Source organism: Chlorocebus sabaeus, chromosome 23 (genome assembly GCF_047675955.1).
Source record: "Chlorocebus sabaeus isolate Y175 chromosome 23, mChlSab1.0.hap1, whole genome shotgun sequence".
NCBI lineage: Eukaryota > Metazoa > Chordata > Mammalia > Primates > Cercopithecidae > Chlorocebus > Chlorocebus sabaeus.
In genome coordinates this window covers 69,811,585-69,830,624 of record NC_132926.1, presented here as the reverse complement: position 1 = coordinate 69,830,624, position 19,040 = coordinate 69,811,585, and the positions used below count along the sequence as shown (strand labels likewise).

Sequence of the window (19,040 nt, the reverse complement as noted above, 5' to 3'; positions counted from 1 at the left end):
GTTGCTATTTTTATTATCATCATACCAAAATGATCTGTTTTTATGTTAATGAAGTAATAGTTCATGACAGTGCTTTTTCTAATTTTTTTTTAAGGCTGTATTAGTCAGGATATAAATAACAAATATAAATCAACTTACATTTTAAAAGGAGTGGTTCATCAGAGCTGATGTCAGACAGACTTAGATCCAGACCTCAATATCACCTTTTCTCTCCTATCTTCCCTGTCTCTCTGTGTGTTGGCCTCATTCTTACTATTGCAGACAGGCTTTCTCTACAAGAGATAAAGTCAGCCGTCCTCTGCTATTCTTCTAGTGCCAGGAACATAAAAGCAACAGCAATTTTCCCTATTGACTCCAATATAGAAAAGTCCCAGACAAGGGCTCCAATTGGCCCAGCTTGTAAATATCTGAACCAACCACAGCAGCCGAGGAGATGAGGCTCTCTGTCCACATTACTTCATGTGCTGACCCCGTATAAACAGGGAGAAAGCAGAGACTGCACTGAAGACATAGAAAAGGAGGGGGAATGTGCTCAGTTGCCAAAGACAATACTACCAGAAGCCTGGAATAATAAATTATGCTATTGTCACCCTCCAATTCACCCCTCATTATCACTGGACTGGATCTTTGGACTTGAAGCCTATAGTCTAGTGAGGCAGAAAATAAACTGCCCTCAGAAAGAGAATTCAGGGCTCTGTGCCTACTTTTCCCCCTATAATCATTCCTTAAAATTATTTTAACCATCCTGATATGGAGCAGCCCTGGGAACATGAGGGAAATCAACCCAATGGATATGTACTTTTAAGGAAAGGCATTTTATTATACTTAACTTCCCATTCTATTACCAACATACAAATATTCTTATTGCACTCTAATAGAACTTTTGGTGTTCTGGACACTGAGACTTTATTTTATTTATTTATGTATTTATTTTGAGACAGTGTCTCACCCTGTTGTACAGACTGGAGTACAGTGGTGCAATCATGGCTCACTGCAACCTTGACCTCCCAGGGCTTAGGTGATCCTCCCATCTCAGTTTCCCAAGTAGCTGGAACTACAGGTGTGTGCCACCACACTCAGCTAATTTTTTGTAGAGATAAGTTTCGGCAAGTTGCCCAGGCTGGTCTCGAACTAGTGGCCCAAGCAATCTGCCCGCCTCAGCCTCTTAAACTGATGGGATTACAAGCATGAGCTATCGCACCTGGCCTTGGTTGGATACAGAGATTTTAGAGGCTTTACTGGCCTGGCCATGGCTGAATCATAGGATCATAGGATTGTAGAGATAGAAGAAAACTTACAGGTCATTTATATCTAAATTGGGTGAAAGTAGCAAAGATATCCCAGGTGATAGGCATTGGGGCTATGGGTGTTGCAATTGTTGCAACTGCTGTTATAGTTGAATGTGTGACATAAATGTCACATGTATGAATATGTAATCCTGTGCCCATGCCCCACTTGAGGTTATAGCACCTAGAATTGAGAATAGGGTAGTCCAGCAAGAGGGGAAGAGGGAGGGGATCCCCTCACTCCTTTGCCATGTCACACTTTTTAATCAATGAAACCTAAGTTACCATTAATTTTGTTAAAAAAAAAAAAAAGTTAATTCTGGCTGTGCGTGGTGGTGACTCATGCTTGTAATCCTAGCACTTTGGGAGGCCGAGGTGGGTGTATCACTTGAGGTCAGGAGTTTGGGACCAGCCTAGCCAACATGGCAAAACCCTGTCCCTAGTAAAAATACAAAAATTAGCCAGGCGTGGTGGCACAAATCTGTAATCCCAGCTACGTGGGAGGCTGAGGTGGGAGAATCACTTGAACCTGAGAGGTGGAGGTTGCAGTGAGCCAAGATCACACCACTGCACTTCAGCCTGGGCAACAGAATGAGAGACTCTGTCTCAAAATAAATAAATAAAAATAAGTTAACTCTGCTGACAGCCATGGTACACAACTGATTTATACTATCTTCACTGACAACTACATTTCCTGTCTTTTTCAGATGTGTCACAGCCACTTATCCTGTATACATGCTATTGACTTTAGGACACAAGTAGTGACCTTTACATGCAGTCTCCTTAAAACGATTCTTGCTGTACGTAGCAAGTTTAACCAGACTAAGACTTTAGGATCTTGATTTGACCATTTAGTTTATTCTCTTTAATTTCACATCATCCCAAATTTGATAAATGTGCATACAACATCGTCAACCAAATCATCGTAAAAAGAACTAAAGAAAAAGATCAAGAACAACCCTAGACACATCCCTCCATTTGATATCAATCTATTAAACAGCTATTCAGACAATTATCAATATACATAATTACACTTACATCCCAGCCCCAATATCACTTCATCCAGATGTGTATTACAAGAGACCTTGTCAAGTGCCTTGTTCAAACTCAGATTTCCAAGTTCTCTGCCCTTTCTAGGTCTGGAGGTCTGGACGCCTCAAAGAAAAAAGTTTGCTGTGACAAGTGTCAAACCCATTCTGGCTTCTCACAGGTAGGTGCTTCTGTCTCTAGGGTCTACTCACCCATTCATCTGATAGTGTCTTACAGAATCGAGACCACATTCACTATTGCAGACCAGAGTTTATCGAAATTACTACTCCCCCGTTTTAGAAGTGTCAAGCATTGAGATCCTGAAACTTCTGCCTTTCAGCCATTCTTGGGCTCGCCATGATTTCTGGGAAGGTTTCATATTTCAAGTTCAGAAATATAACTTCTCCAGTTGACAGACTTCAGATCTCTAATGGAACAGCTAGAATTCTCTTTCAGTGGCTAAAACCAAATACTAACATTAATACATGAACAGTCACTCATTAGAAACCCAGTTTTTGTGTTCTGTGCTGTTTGAGTAACTGTGTCCCACAGGAACAGAGGATGTTCCAATGCTGTTTGCTCTCCCCAAAGACTCTTGCACCATCAAGCTAAGAGCAAAGTTACTGACGGAAACAGATTTTTCTAAAAATATCCTTGGCAATGTGAGGACATGAAACACATGCCACATATATTTAGTCATAAAAATATTAAAAAATTATTTTTGTCTAGCAACTATTTATTCCAGATGTGTGACTAAGCACAGCAACCAAATCATACCTGACTTAAAAAAAAAAAATTAAGACCAGTTGAGCTGCCTAACCACAGAAGAAACGTCTATTAATAATTTAACCCTCATTGCTACTGGCAAGTTGACTCCTGACTGAAGCACCAGCTTTTTCCTCCTGGTTAGCTTAGCACATAGAGTCTGCAGTACAGGAATCTTACCACTCAAAGATGTTTCCTACTTGTCTCAATTGGAATGCATAAGATGTAACCTATTAAAACAGGTCTTTTATACGTAATTAGAAGAGATTTTTCTTTTAAAAAAGCCTCACGTTGGAAAAATAAATATAAAAAATATAAAAACCAGGTTTAAAACACCTGGAAAATGTGGTGATTCTACTCCAATATGACTATTCAGTTGTTCATTTATTCCAATTAAAGTGTAATCGTGTGGATGTGCTGCTCTAAATTAGTACGGATTTTGAGCTTGGCTTGTACTGCCACCTGGTGGTTTTCTACATGTAGTAACATCAGAGCCATTAAGGAATTTCTTGAATTAGCGTTCACTTAGCAGTCTCCAGTATCTCTGTCATTGACAAGTCAGCACTTCAAGTAAGATCTCTAAAATGGTGGTGCAGAAGAGATTTTACAGAAAATCTCTGTTATCAAATTAAGACGAACCACACCTTAATCACATCATTTTTATGTGAACACATTTAGCATAAAGATTATCAAATTCGGGCTGGGTGTGGGGACTCACGCCTGTAATCCCAGCACTTTGGGAGGTCGAGGCAGGCGGATCACCTGAGGTCAGGAGTTCGAGACCAGCCTGGCCAACATAGTGAAACCCCGTCTGTACTAAAAGTACAAAAATTAGCCAGGTGTGATGGCGTGTGCCTGTGGCCCCAGCTACTGGGGAGGCTCAGGCAGGAGAATCACTTGAACCCAGGAGGCAAAGGCTGCAGGAAGCCAAGATTGTGCCACTGCACTCCAGCCTGGGCAACAGAGAATAAAAAAATTAAAAAAAAGGATTAGCAAATCCATAATGAAAATTCCATATGAGAAAAAAAAATTAAGGCTAATTACACCCCCAAAATAAGAAAAAAATGAATGCAAAAGACAAGGCCTTTCCAAACATAGGCCTACCTGGCTTTTGATAAAAACAGGCTTAGTGCAGTCGCTCACGCCTGTAATGCCAGCACTCTGAGAGGTCCAGGCAAGTGGATCACCTGAGGTCAGGAATTTTAGACCAGCCTGGCCAACATGGTGAAACCCCGTCTCTACTAAAAATACAAAAATTAGTTGGGCACAATGGTGCATGACTGTAGTTCCAGCTACTTGGGAAGCTGAGGCAGGAGAATTGCACGAACCCAGGAGGTGAAGGCTGCAGTGAGCCGAGATAGTGCCACTGCACGCCAGCTGGGTGACAGAGTGAAATAACAATAATAAAAAAATAAATAAACATAAACAGCAGAAAAACAAATTGGAAAATTGAGAGTTAAATAGTATTACTATAATAGTATTACTATATAATATAATAGTATTACTATACAAAAGTAGTTTCCATAGGTTTCTTTGGTATGTTTTAGAATTCATGTTTCTCTTTTGTGAAATGTCTCTTTTTGACTTTAGCTCTGATGATTTCCCAGTATTCATATGGATAAACATGAATATTTTAAAATTAGGGTTATATTTGTTTTAATTACGTTTATTATAAGAATTTCATCAATTGATGCATGGAATTTCTCTTTAATTATTACTTTAGACACAGAGAGTTTTAGATTTTCCCAAATCAAGACTAACAGTTATTTTCTTATTTCATTTGTTTATTTATTTTTTAAATACATTTTATTCTGAAAGGCAATATTTGTTTTGAAAGAATACTTTCTCATGGTTCAAAAGGGAAGAAAAGTCTCTATTACTTCATCACTCATTGTAACCAGTTTCTTGCCACATCTCAGAAATAGCCATTGATTTTTATGCTTAGTAAGTGTTTTTTAACAATAAAATATTTTCACTTAGCCTTTCTATCATGTGACTATTTCCATTTAATTTTTAAACTACATAGGCATTATTTTGCTTTTTAATATCAAGTAAATCTCTTTTTTGTTTTTTCCAAATGGCAAATCACTGTTGCCAGCAATGTGTGTTGGATAAGTCCCCCCTCCTCTGCTGATTTGGAATATTTAAGACTAAGGTCCAACATACACTAAGAACTGTTTCTGAGTTATATCTTCCATTGCACTGAAAGGGAAAGCCTGTGCAATTACCATGCTAATTTAATTACCTTGTAAAATTCAGAATATTTCATATCTAGTATTTGAAAAGGAGTTAATACTTCTTCACTACTATTTTTCTAAATTGTTCTGGGTGAATTTGTGCAGCAGCAATAGAAAAAAAAACGTTCTGGCTATTCTCATCATCTTATTTTAAATGAACTACTGAATATAATTTTGTCAGGTTCCCAAAGAATTAGACCAAGTTACTTTAAGAAAGAGATTTTGGCCAGGCATGGTGGCTCATGCCTGTAATCCCAGCACTTTGGGATGCTGAGGCGGGCATATCATTTGAGGTCAGGAGTTGAGCCTGACCACATGGTGAAACACCGTCTACTAAAATGTTAGCCAGGCGTGGTGGCACATGCCTGTAATTCCAACCATTTGGGAGCCTGAGGCAGGAGAATCGCTTGACCCAGGAGGCGGAGGTTGCAGTGAGCTGAGATCATGCCACTGCACTCCAGCCTAGGCGACAGAGCAAGACTCCATCTCAAAAAAAAAAAAAAAAAAAAAAAAAGACAGAGAGAGACTTTGTGAGCACTCTAAATTATGAATTATTTTGGAAAAAATTGTTACCTTTATGCATAGCTTGTTAGTTGAAAAAGCAGGATTAGTGATAAGCCCTTCTAATGTTCTTAAACTGGATAGTTTTTCAAGGAACAAATTGACCAAAAAAAAAACCTCAAAAGGTGCTTTGTGTCTGCAATATGGCAGGAGAGCTATGCAGAGAAATCCTCTAATTCAGAACAAATAAAAATACTGGATAAGATATTTTAAAATATTGTTGTAAATGCATGGCTGAGTTGGCTGAAAAAATATGGGAAGTCCCCAGAGGCCACAAATAAAAAATAACAGGAATCCAAAGCAAGTTCTGGAGCTGGGATTTGCCTGGGACATTTGCTCATCCCTGGTGGCTTAGAGCTTAGGCTTCCACAGGGCCAGGAGGGAGTTAGGAGATAAGACATGAGGCCTGTGCAAGATATGGTAGGATTATGACCCATGTATAAAGTTGTGTTCTCTGAAAAGTAACATCCTCAGTAAGTGAATGGAGAGGAGGGAGATCACCCTACGGAAGAGAAACAGTGGGGATAATTAGCCTACAAAGTATGAAAAAGGATAAAACAGGGAGGAAAGTTTTCCTTGAAAATGACTAACACCAGCCCTCCCTCATATAGAATGGGGTAAAAATTTATACTATGTGTAGTCTGAGTGCTCCCAAGTCAGTGGTACTCCAAGTTCCAGCAAAACCAAACCATAAATGCTTTCAAGAGGAACAGACCCAAATGGTTATCACAAATTAATTTCCAAACAACATCAGTTCACACTGAAAAAGAAAATGACAATGACAAACCCACAAGAAAATGAGCAACAAGTGAGAGTCAGCTAAAACAGTTAGACCCTGTCAATCAGAGTATCAGAGTATCAAATAGTGTGTTTAATATATTTCAAGACATAAAAGAGGTTGCATAACAAAAAAGCAAAAGATACCATAAATTACCTACATCTTTGAAAAAAACCAAAGGGAACTCTCCTAGAAATATAACGTATAATAACTGACATTAAAAACTCAGTATTAACAGCTGAAAAGAGAATTAGTGAGTCGGAAGATAAAGCTAAAGAAGACAAACACCAAGTCTCAGATTCAGGAATCCCAGTTAGTCATAGTTAGGTTAAATAAAAAGAAACTCACATCTACTCATATTGTAATAAAATTCAGATCATCCAAGAAAGAAAAGAAAAGACAGATTATTTGGTAAGGAACAACCATTAGACTGACCTCTGACTTTTTCCATAAAATATAAGGCATATTCATTTTATATATTCACTCCTATTATAGGAAATACTAGTTTCAAAGTGCTAAGAGAAAATAACCATTAATTTAAAATCATGTACCCAGCAAAATCCCTTTCAAAAATGAGAGTGAAACAAAGACATTTTCAGACAAATAAACGCTATGAGAGTTTAGAATGAGTAGACCCTCACTAAATGAGCCTATATGCAGTTTCTCAAACATTAATTTGCATATGAATCACCTAGGGAGTTGTTAAAATACAAATTGTGATTCATTATATCTGGGGGGGGATCTGAGATTCTGCATTTCTAAAAAGCTCTCTAAGTGATGTTGATGTTGATGGTCCAAAGATTGCAATTAGAGTAGAAAGGTTCTCTAAAGTATATACTTCAGTAAGAAAAAAATTATCTCGAATAGATGGTCTGAGATGCAGGAGCGAATGAAGATCAAAGAAGTGGTAACCTGTAAAAAAAAGTATTTAATGACTGTATAAAATGATAAGAATAATGTCAAATTTGTGAGTTTAAAAATATACAATAATATAATTAAAATACTGAACAATAGCACCTAAGTGGGGTAAAGGGTAGCTAGCTAGCATCAGACATTTCTAAGGTCCTTGTTGGTTTTTTTTTTTATTCAAGAAGAGAATAAATATATATTTATATATATTTACATATTATTTTATTTTTATTTATTTTAGAGACCGACTCTTTTTCTGTCACCCAGGCTGGAGTGCAGTGGTGCAATCTTGGCTCACTGCAACCTCAACCTCCAGGGTTCAAGTGATCCTCCTGCCTCAGCCTCCCAAGTAGCTGGGACCACAGGTGCATACCACCACACCCAGATAATTTTTGTGTTTCTTGGAAAGATGAGGTTTCACCATGTTGCCAAGGCTAGTCTCAAAATCTTGAGCTCAGGCGATCCACCTGCCTCGGCCTCCTGAAGTGCTGTGATTACAGACATGAGCCACTGCACCCAGTCCCATATTATTTTATATATTTGGTCTTTTTTTTTTTTTTTTTTTTCTTTTGAGACAGGGTTTCTCTCTTGTTGCTCAAACTGGAGTGCAATGGCATGATCTTGGCTCACTGCAACCTCCACCTCCTGGATTCAAGCAATTCTCCCGCCTCAGCCTCCCTAGCAGCTGGGATTACAGGCATGCACCACAATGCCTGTCTAATTTATTGTATTTTTAGTAGAGACAGGGTTTCACCATGTTGGCCAGGCTGGTCTTGAACATCTGACCTCAATTGATCCGCCCACCTCAGCCTTCCAAAGTGCTGGGATTACAGGTGTGAGCCACCACGTCCAGCCATATTTAGTCTTTCTTAAGTTAGATATGCAACTTAAAATTTGAGAATCCCTGAAAAACTATAATTTGGCTACATATAACTTCCATACTATGACAGGAGAAAAATATTAAATAAAAACAATTTTTAACAAATCCAATAGAAGACCAAAATATAAAAAAAGAAAGAGAAGAAAAAAAAAAAAGAAAACAGAGAGCTGAAAAGAACAAAATAAAATGGTAAAAATTAAAACAAAGGTATAATATTTACATTAAATAAAAGTGAACTAAATATTCTAAGTAAAAGACAAAGATTATAAAACAGAATATTTTAAAAATCCAATCTTATGATATTTACATTACTGCTATGGTCTGAATGTTTATGTCCCTCCAAAATTCATGTGTTGAAATCTAAATTCCAAGGTGATGGTATCAAGAAGTGGTGCCTTTAGGTGGTGATTATGCCGTGAATGGGATTAGTGCCCTTAAAAAAAGGCTTGAAGGAGCCTGTTAGCCCCTTTCACCTTGTAGGGATGCAGCAAGAAGGTGCCATCTATGAGGAATTGACCCTCCCAAACACTGCTGGCACCTTAATCTCAGATTTTCCAGCCTCTAAAACTGTAAAAAATAAATTTGTGTTGTGATAAATTACCCAGTCTAAGGTACTTTGTTATAGCAGGAATGGACTAAGATGACAATGACATACCTATACTATAAGGACAAAAAAATGGAAAGTAATAAGATGAAAAAAGATAAACCATACAAATACACACCAATAAAAGTTCATGTGAAATCATAAAGAAAAAAATTCTCAAAGCAAAAAAAATTTACCAGATTCAAAGATTACATATTAATGGAAATTTAGTTATCTAGTAAGATATATCAATTATATGAATATGGATGCAATATAATAACATAATTTCAAATATATAAAGGACCAGGTACAGTGGCTCACACCTGTAATCCCAGCACTTTGGGAGGCTAAGGAGGGTGGATAACTTCAGTTTAGGAGTTCGAGACTAGCCTGGGCAACATGGCAAAACCCTGTCTCTACTAAAAATATAAACATTAGCCTTGCATGGTGTTGTGGACCTGTAGTCCCCAGCTACTGAGGAGGCTGACATGGGAGGATTGCTTGATCCTGGAAAGTGGAGGTTGCAGTGAGCCGAGATCAAACCACTGCACTCCAACCTGAAAGAATAAGACCCTGTCTCAAAAATTTTTAAAAAAAGAAAAAGGGGCCAGGCACAGTGGCTCATGCCTGTAATCTCAGCATTTTGGGAGGCCAAGGTGGGTGGATCACGAGGTCAAGAGATGGAGACCATCCTGGCCAACCAGCATGGCAAAACCCCATCTCTACTATAAATACAAAAAATTAACCAGACATGGTGGCACGTACCTGTAATCCCAGCTACTCGGGAGGCTTAGGCAGGAGAATTGCTTGAATCTGGGAGGCAGAAGTTGCAGTGAGCCAAGATCACACCACTGTACTCCAGCCAGGGCAACAGAGCAAGACACTGTCTCAAAAAAAAAAAAAGAAAAGAAAAGAAAAAATAAACATATATATAGAGAGAGACAGAGAGAAGGTGAAAAATGACAGAAATACAAGGAGACATTAACAAATCCATATCATAATGGGAAACCTTAAAACATGCAATAGCTGATAGATCAAGCAGATTAAAAATCGGTAAGGATATAGAAGATCGGACTAATACGGTTAATAAGCTAGATGCAAAGGACATATTATGGAACATAACATACAACAAGTAGAGACCACAGAATATTTATAAAAACTAACCACCTATTAGGACCTAAAACAAATTTCAAAAAAATCAAAATCTTATAGCTTTATTACTTCTTATTATTAAAAATAAATAACAAAACTATAACTTACATTCAAAAAGACTCCATACAGCAGAAATTAAAAATACATCTCTAAATAACTCAAAAGTCAAAGAAGAAAATGCAAAAATACTTAGAAACAGGTATGTAGCTGGCACACACCAATATGGCCAAGTTAATTGGTAAAACATTGAAAAACATTTAAATATATTAGGAAATACTGTAATAATAAGTATCAGAAGAGGTAAAATTAATGATGCCAGTGTGAATATAAACTGGCTAATTTAAACTACATATACAATATTGCAATCCCCAGCGACAAATGGATCTTCCGCTACTGCGGCATTTGAGAGCATTCACGACACTATCCTCCAGTTCACCTGACTCATAGTAAGCTTTCCAGCACCAGTGGATACTCTGCACAATGCACTCAGGTCTTTAGGATGATCATTAGGTTTTCATTTTGCTAGACTTATATAGTTCCCACTACCTATAAATATATTGTTTTTACTTTGGACATATGTATGTGGACTGTAATTCTTGTGTAAGCAGTAATGGCTCAGCATTTTGATATTTAACATTCAATAATTTACACAATGATTTTAAACATTATCTTAAAATCAAATACCCACAACAAAGAGACAGTTTTTCCTTCAATATTCTTTTTACATATAATTTACATGATTATTCTAAATCTCCAGGGAAATTTTAAAAGACATGATATTAATAATGAGGCACAGCATGAAAAAAATTATATTGTGCAAAAATTGGAACAACATGGAATGTCCATGTTACACTGTGCAAGCATAAATAGCCCCCACAAAACTTTCTTAAATCTGAAATTGAAAAGAACTTGATTAACAAATGTGGAGTGATTTATTATTGCTAAAGTGACATAAATGCTGGATATAAATTATGCTAACAGAAAAAGTAGTATCAATGAAGTTTAAAATACTAAATAATTACTAATAAAATTCACAATCCTCTAGCACACATTAAGAATGAAAAAGAAACATACCTGAAGGAAAAGCAGAGATTTCAAAAGATAATCAGATACTATAAGGAATAACTTCCTACCAACATATTTAAAAACGTGCAGGAAATGTATACTTATCAAAACTGACCGAAGAACTAGAACACCTGAATGGTCCCGTGTCCATTAAGGAAATTGAAATCAGTAGTTTAAAATTGTCCCACAAAGAAAATACTGGACTTAGTCTTAAAAGTGGAATTTTTTAATTAAGAAAAAGAATTCTGACATTACACAAAAACTTTCAGGTAAGAGAAAAAGAGGAATAGTTCTTCAGATTACTTTATAAAGCGAGTACAGGAATACTCCACAGATTTATATTTTCCCACTAAGTTACCTCTTGTATTTAGGACCATAACATCATACAACATTTCAGATTATATTTATATAGAAAAAAATTATATTTTAGATCCCAAAACTCAATACAACATTTTTAACAACAACCAAAAAAAGAGTGTAGCAAATGCTTTGAGATACATCACAAACACAATTAGTAATATGACAGCATCATGTGTCAGCATATCCAAAAGCATCCTGAATATCAGTGACAGGGATGTTCCACACAAATGCCACTGATGATACAAGAGGCGTTACTGTTTCATCCTCAGTGTGAATCATTCTCTGACACATTTCTAGAGTGACTTTCATATTTCTTCCCCACCACCACATCTTCCTCCTAATTATAACAATGAGACTGGGGCCGGGCGCGGTGGCTCAAGCCTGTAATCCCAGCACTTTGGGAGGCCGAGACGGGCGGATCACGAGGTCAGGAGATCGAGACCAACCTGGCTAACACAGTGAAACCCCGTCTCTACTAAAAAATACAAAACACCAGCCGGGCGAGGTGGCGGCGCCTGTAGTCCCAGCTACTCGGGAGGCTGAGACAGGAGAATGGCGGGAACCTGGGAGGCGGAGCTTGCAGTGAGCTGAGATCCGGCCACTGCACTCCAGCCTGGGCGGCAGAGCAAGACTCCGTCTCAAAAAAAAAAAAAAAAAAAAACAATGAGACTGAATAAAAGTCAAGAAAGTGTTGAAGAAGTTTATAGAAAAGGAAGCAAAACAAGCAGAAAAGCAATTACAATGAAAGAAACTCTATTACTGCTAACAAAGCAACTATTTGTCAACAACTATATTATTTGGGGGTCAGGAAGCAAATTTAATATAGGTTTACCATATTTTACTTACATTTTAGGAAATTCGTTTGGGTTCACAAGTAATCCATTATAATTTTGCCATTTAAAATAAAGAGAAATAGACTCTGTTTTTGAACAGAACATCTAATTTTCAGAAACAAATTATTAATGTTAAGTAGGTATCTATGTAATTTTACTATCAAATTTTAAAAGACAGTATAAAAAAATAACTACAGTCTCATCCATAAACAGAACTGCAGTAACTCTAAACAGAATACTTTTTGAAATGACATGTTTTGTTTCTTCCAGAAATGCAAAATTGGTTTAATATTAGAACATGTATTAATGCAATTCACCATAATAACAAAAAAAGAACCCATATGTTCATCCATAGAGACAGAAAAAGTAATAAAATTCAACATTCACTCACAATTAAAAAAAAAAAACTATTAGCAATGTAGAAATAGAAGGAAACTTCCCTAATCCAATAAACAATAAAAAAGGCATAAAAGTGTCACACACACCATACACACATGCTGAAACATTAGGAGCACTGGCTCATGCAATTATGGTAGCTGAGAAGTGCTAAGATGCTGTCTCTAAGCTAGGGGCCCAAGAATGCCAGTGGAATAGCCAGAGAGCAGGTGGTGTAGATTCCAAAGGCCTGAGAACCAGGGGAATTGAGGGCAGAAGATTAATGTTCCAGCTGATAGAGTCAGGCAAACAGCAAGTAAATCCTTTCTTTCTCCCCTTTTTTGTTCTATTCAGGCCTCCAAAGGATTAAGTGATGCCACCCACAATGAGGAAGTAAATCTCCTTTACTCAGTTTATTGATTCAAATGCTAATCTCTTCTGGAAACATCCTCAAAGACACACCCAGAAATAATGTTTACCTAGATGACTGAGGATCCTGTGATCCAGAGTTGATACATAAAATCAACTATCACACATACCATTTTCATATAGATGTCAACTCTCCTTCAGTTTATCACAGATCCAATGCAATTCCAATAAAAATCCCAACAATCTTTATATTGATTGTAAAGTTCGATGAAAAGATGAAATATGGCTTTAGCAGCATAATCCTGAAGACAAGCATCATCAAACAATGATTACCAAAAGGTAGAAGGAGTCCAAGTCAAAGCAAAAGTGGACCAGTTCGATTCACTGAACTTTACAATCTAATTCTAAAAACTATGTGCAAGAGAAAAAGGACAATAATAGCCAAGACTTCCCTGAAAAAGATAATGGTGTCTGGGTGGCGATATGGATGTGGGAGGGCAGGGTATTTGCCACTGCAAATATCAAGACATTATAAAAATATAATAATTGAGACAGTGTAATATTGACACAGGAGAGACAAATAGAGCAGTAGGACAGAATAGACACTGTAAAGGTACATCCATACAAAAAGAAAGAAAAACAAAAACAAACAAACACAAAAACCCTGATCTGTGATGATAGTGGCATGGTAAATCTGTGTAGAAAAGATGAGCTATTGATAAACCATCTTAGAACAACTGGTTATCCTTAGCACTCACTATCAGCAAAAGTCAGCTTTATATGGATTAATTATTTTAAAATGCAAAACTCTCATTTCCACTCCTAATGAAAAAATCAGGATAGGACAAGAAAGGGTGGAGTAACAAATAAAGCTCACTTACTGTCTACCCCTTATAGGGTATATTAGGTTGCTCTTGCTACCATAACAAATTAACACAAATTTAGTGGCTTAAAACAACAAACATTCATTATCTCACAGCTCTGTAGGACAGAAATCCCTGCTTCTTTGCTGTCAGCTGAGGGTCATTCCCAGCCCTAGAGGCTGCCCATATTCTTTGGCTTCTGGCCCCTTCCTACATCTTCAAAGCCAGCAATGGAGGGTTGAGTCCCTCTCATGTCTATTTCTCCTGCCTTCCCTTCTACCAAATCTCTAACTTTTCTGCTGCCTTCTTCCATCTTTATCCCCCTATCTCAAGGTTCCTAATATTAATTACATATACAAAGCCCCTTCTGCTATGTATTTCACCATATTCACAGGTTCTGGGGATTAAGACATGAATGTCTTTTGGGGAGAGATTATTATTCTGCCTTCCACACAGGGAAACCAAGGTTGCTTCACATTTGCAATACCACTGTGTGGCTTGAACATCCTTACACAGTGCCTCGGTCCAGCAGGCAAGGAGGAAGCACAGACTAGGTAGAAAATATCCACTACCTTCTTCTCATGTCCTTTCTGCTTACCTGTACTTAATAATTGGGTTTTCTGTACCAGGATTCGGGAGGCTGAAGCAGACAGGGGAGAGGAAGGATTTTGAATTGATTTCCTAATACCCAACACTGATCCAATAATTGGAACAAATGCCTTTCCTCTGCCTAATTTTGGAAAGTTTGGGGAGCAGATACAAAGGGAAGAAGAGAAAAGAGGAAAGTGGGAGCAATAATGTAAAGCCATTAAAAGAAAAACAACATGTTTCCCCCTTTCATAAGACCTCAATCCAAGAAGGTTCCATATTTGGGGTAGGGATAAAAGAGAGGAAAAGTCTAGCTCATATGAGTCATTTATTGGATGTCATTATGTACCACACACAATGCTATGTGATTCCACAAACCTTTCTTAATTCTTTAAACTAACCTAAATAGTACATGTGTGTAGTTATTACCTTTAAATGAGGAAACTCAGGTTCACAATGGTGGTCACATACCTAAGGGAGCAAATGTCAGAGGGAGATATAAACCTAGGTATGCTGGCTGCCCCAGTCCAAGAAAATTTCCTCTCTCACTGCATTCGTCCATTCTCATGCTACCGATCAAGACATACCCAAGACTGGATAATTTATAAAAGAAAAAGGTTTAATTGACTTACAGTTCAGCATGGCTGGGGAGGCCTCAGGAAACTTACAATCATAGCGGAAGGGGAAGCAAACACATCCTTTTGCACATGGCAGCAGGAAGAAGAGCGGAGCAAAGATCTGGTGAGATCTCCCGAGAACTCATTCACCATCACGAAAACAACATGAAGGCAACCAACCCCATGATTCAATTACCTCCCACCAGCTCCCTCCCACAACACGTGGGGAGTATGGGAACTACAATTCAAAATGAGATTTGGGTGAGGACACAGCCAAAACTTGTCATCGACTTTGCCTAGCAAGAAGGCAAGACTAAGGTGTTTTGTAATCCCCACACTGTGCCTTTCGCTGTCTTTAAAGGACAGTCTTGGTGGTATTGCCATCCTTCCACAATCTTCCTTCTGCCCCAGATGTTACAGTGACTTCCTAATGAAGTCTGGAGTTACTTACCTTCTTGTAATAATTATACATTTACTACTTCTGTACAGTCATTGTCTCCAGATTGATTTTGTTATCATTCATGCTAGTCTTTGTGTGATGACCACTGGGCTGTGAGCCTGAATTTTCTTTTTTCTTTTTTTTTTAACCACTTTATTGAGGTATGACTGAGATACAAAAAGTTGTATTTAATGTATATAACTTGATGTATTTGGAGATAACCTCTTTTTCTTCTCTTTCTTTCTTTCTTTTATAGAATTAGGTTTCCAAGAAACAACGAAGGTGCTAAGACTGGTCTCTGGATGAATCTCTGCTGCAACTTAGAGAAACATGGAGACCTAGTTGTCATCATACAACTTGTCTTGCTGCCATTCCTGTCCCTTCAAGGAGTTATGGTTATCAGGAAAAAAGTCAATTAACAAACTCTGCTTTATTTTTGTGGTGATAATTAATCAACTCTAAGATTTCAGCATAAAATCCCATTACCTTACCCTATGTGACAAGGCCCTAAGTGCCTTGCTCCTGCCTGGCTCTCCAGCTGCATCTTGTCACTCTGTACTCCTTACTCTACTCCAGCCACACTGGCCAAAGCCTCCTGTCCCCAGATCTTGCATAACCGCCTTCACACATCTGCTCAAAGTTCACCTCCAGTCTTCCTATGCCTAGCCCCATGAGCTACTGAACACTTGAAATGTGTCTAGTCTGAACCAAAATGTGCTGGAAGTATAAAATATACACTGGATTTTTATTACTTAGTAGATATAAAAGAATATCTTAATAATTCCATTAATTCTTTATTGATTGCCTGTTGAAATAGTTAACATATGTTGGATTATTATTAAAATTAATTTGACCTGTTTCTTTTTACTTTTTTTTGAGACGGAGTTTTGCCCTTTTGTCCAGGCTGGAGTAAAATGGCGCAATCTCAGCTCACCACAACCTCTGCCCCTACCCCGCCCGGGTTCAAGCGATTTCTCCAGCCTCAGCCTCCCAAGTAGCTGGGATTATAGGCGCCCGCCATCAAGCCCGGGTAATTTTTGTATTTTTAGTAGAGACGGGGTTTTGCCATGTTGGCCAGGCTGGTCTTGAACGCCTGACTTCAGATGATCACCTGCCTCAGCCTGCCGAAGCGCTGGGATTACAGGCATGAGCCACTGCACCCTGCCTTCTTTTTACATTTTATGTGGCAATTGGAAAATTTAAAATTATATTCATGGCTCACACTGTTTCCATTGGACAGCGCTGCTCTATGGCATGACCCTCTTTTGCTGCCCTCCTGGCACTTACATTGTGGAATTTCAGCATCCGGGCTCACCTGGACAGTGGCCTTCTCACCCAAGCAGAATGTACCACAGGAACCTTGCCTGGCTCACCCACATCTGATTCCCAGGCACTCAGGCCAGGGCCTGGAGCATAGTAAGTGCTGACCGAATATCTTTCGAATGAATGACCCTGCTCTTCCTCAGTCGGAGACATGAATTCTGTCAGGTCCCAAAACACGTGGTCTAAAGTCCTTTGGGCTCCTGTTGCTGCCAGCACTGACAATATGCTCTTGACCCTGGGCGGGGGGCTCTGGATACTTCCTCTATGGAAAGAACTGGTCACAAAACCGCAGAGGTGACTCAGGCTGAGAACCCAGGCTCCTCTTTCCCTTGGTGACACGCCCCTCGGTCCCTCACTGGCACTTCTCCCTCCGGCCACACGGCGGCGTCTCGCGGGAGTGCAGCGGCCCATGGTACAGCTCGCTCCCCCCTCGCGCCCTCGGACAGTGGGTCCTTCCACTTCTAGAAAAGCATTGTGGGACGGCAGGTCGCTCTTTCTTCCTTTTGGTGCGAACTTGGTGTGGGTTTTGTGCTGGGTCTTCCGGGATGGCGCTTGGCTGTGGCCGCGGCCGCGTGGTCTGTCACGCCGGGGCGCCGGGCAGGGGAACGCGGCCACCCTGAGTCTGGTGAGCCGACTGCGGCGGCCGGACCGTGTCCGAGGTGTCCGGGGCCGTGAACGCGTGAAGGGTAAGCGGCGTGGCCTCGCGCCTGCGTTCCCAAGCTTGGAAACGGGGAGCTGGTGGATTTGTGTTTAGATCATCGACTATGCCAGGGAGTTCTCCAGATAAGCCTGGTTTTATTTTCGTTAGTGAAAAGGCCTTACCTGACTTTATGCCTGCCCTGCCCCCGGGTAAAATAACTTAAAAGCAGAGGGCCTGGTGACGGCTGTTTCCATATGCGGTACTCGGCGGCAGTGATCACCTACCCTGCAGGTGAGTTTTCACGTTGGTACGAGACGAGTCGCCATTTAAAACGCATCTCATTTCACTTTTCATTACTAAGTCGGATTTTAAATAGTGAGAAAATTTCTCTGAAATGTATTGTTCGTTTTTAGGCTGTAATCAGATTACTGTCAGCCAGTCAGCAACCTTATGTCGTAGAGCCGACCTCGCGCAGTGTCAGCCTTTGTGTTGCCCATTCACTTTGGAAACTAGTGAATGTGGTGTCAAAAAAGGCGTAAATTAAACGCTTTGCAGCCTTTTCCTGCCCTTGAATTTGGTATCTTTGGTGTAGGAGCTGCATAAGTAACAGTTGCTGCTTTTACATTTACACGCGAGATCTTGACCCCGCCAGCCACAAGTGTATGGTTTGTCTTAACCAGTTTTAATTTTTGTTCAGGTGGAAGATGGATGCCTGAAGTGTAGACTGCTGCTAGCTCAATACCATCTGGGAGCACAAAGGTGACCAGAAGGTAGGGTGATATGTCATAAAGCACTTTGTAATGGGAATTTTTATCACCTTTTAAATTGGGGCTCCTTCTCTAGTGAGTATTAATGTTAGTGGTAGATTCGTAGTGTTGCTCCGTCTGTAGCTATTTAGGTGAGTTAACAAATGGGACATCCTGCACAGCTTATTTTTGGGAAAGTTTTGCTGATACATCCTGAGAAGCCCAGGGAAATAAATACGCATAGTACTGGCATTCTGGATCCCTTAAGAATTGTTTTTATGTGTAGTCATTGAGTTTTTTAAAAACTTGTCAAATGGCAGGCATGTTAATTACCAAGTTCTTGATTAAAATGTTACACAAAAATATCTGCTGCCGAATTGAGTACTTTATTTTTTCTCTTAGGATGTCCTTGGTGAAGAGTTTGAAAATTTGGTCTTCACAAGAGTTGCTTGGCTCGTTTGAAATTGCTGGGAGTCTGAGGATTTCTGACATAACTGCCTGTTGGAGTCTGTAAACACACATTTAAGACAGTGAGGATGTGAATAAATATATTAATGCACTTTGACATTTGTGTTTTAAGTGATTAACTGCCAGAAATAGCTGTTTCTAAAAAGTTATAAGGGAGGAGGGCTTCTTTTTTGA

General features: G+C 39.0%; 1 protein-coding gene, 1 long non-coding RNA gene and 1 other non-coding gene across 3 annotated transcripts in view; 2 read left to right on the top strand and 1 right to left on the bottom strand.

Annotated features, from left to right (window-relative positions):
- Positions 1-2,017: 2,017 nt before the first annotated feature.
- EPB41L4A (erythrocyte membrane protein band 4.1 like 4A) overlaps positions 2,018-19,040 on the bottom strand; it is a 275,434-nt gene continuing 258,411 nt past the window's right edge. Inside the window, exon 24 of the mRNA XM_073010770.1 lies at positions 2,018-2,441. Coding sequence (XP_072866871.1) covers positions 2,302-2,441 — 140 coding nt within the window. The 3' untranslated portion in view covers positions 2,018-2,301. The remainder of the gene's footprint in view (positions 2,442-19,040) is intronic.
- Positions 17,171-18,963, top strand: LOC140709989 (uncharacterized). The gene is made up of 3 exons (XR_012090889.1): positions 17,171-17,943; positions 18,350-18,422; positions 18,801-18,963. It is a non-coding gene; the product is annotated as an uncharacterized lncRNA (long non-coding RNA).
- LOC119618338 (small nucleolar RNA SNORA13) lies at positions 18,132-18,264 on the top strand. The gene has a single exon (XR_005234663.1). It is a non-coding gene; the product is annotated as a small nucleolar RNA SNORA13 (small nucleolar RNA).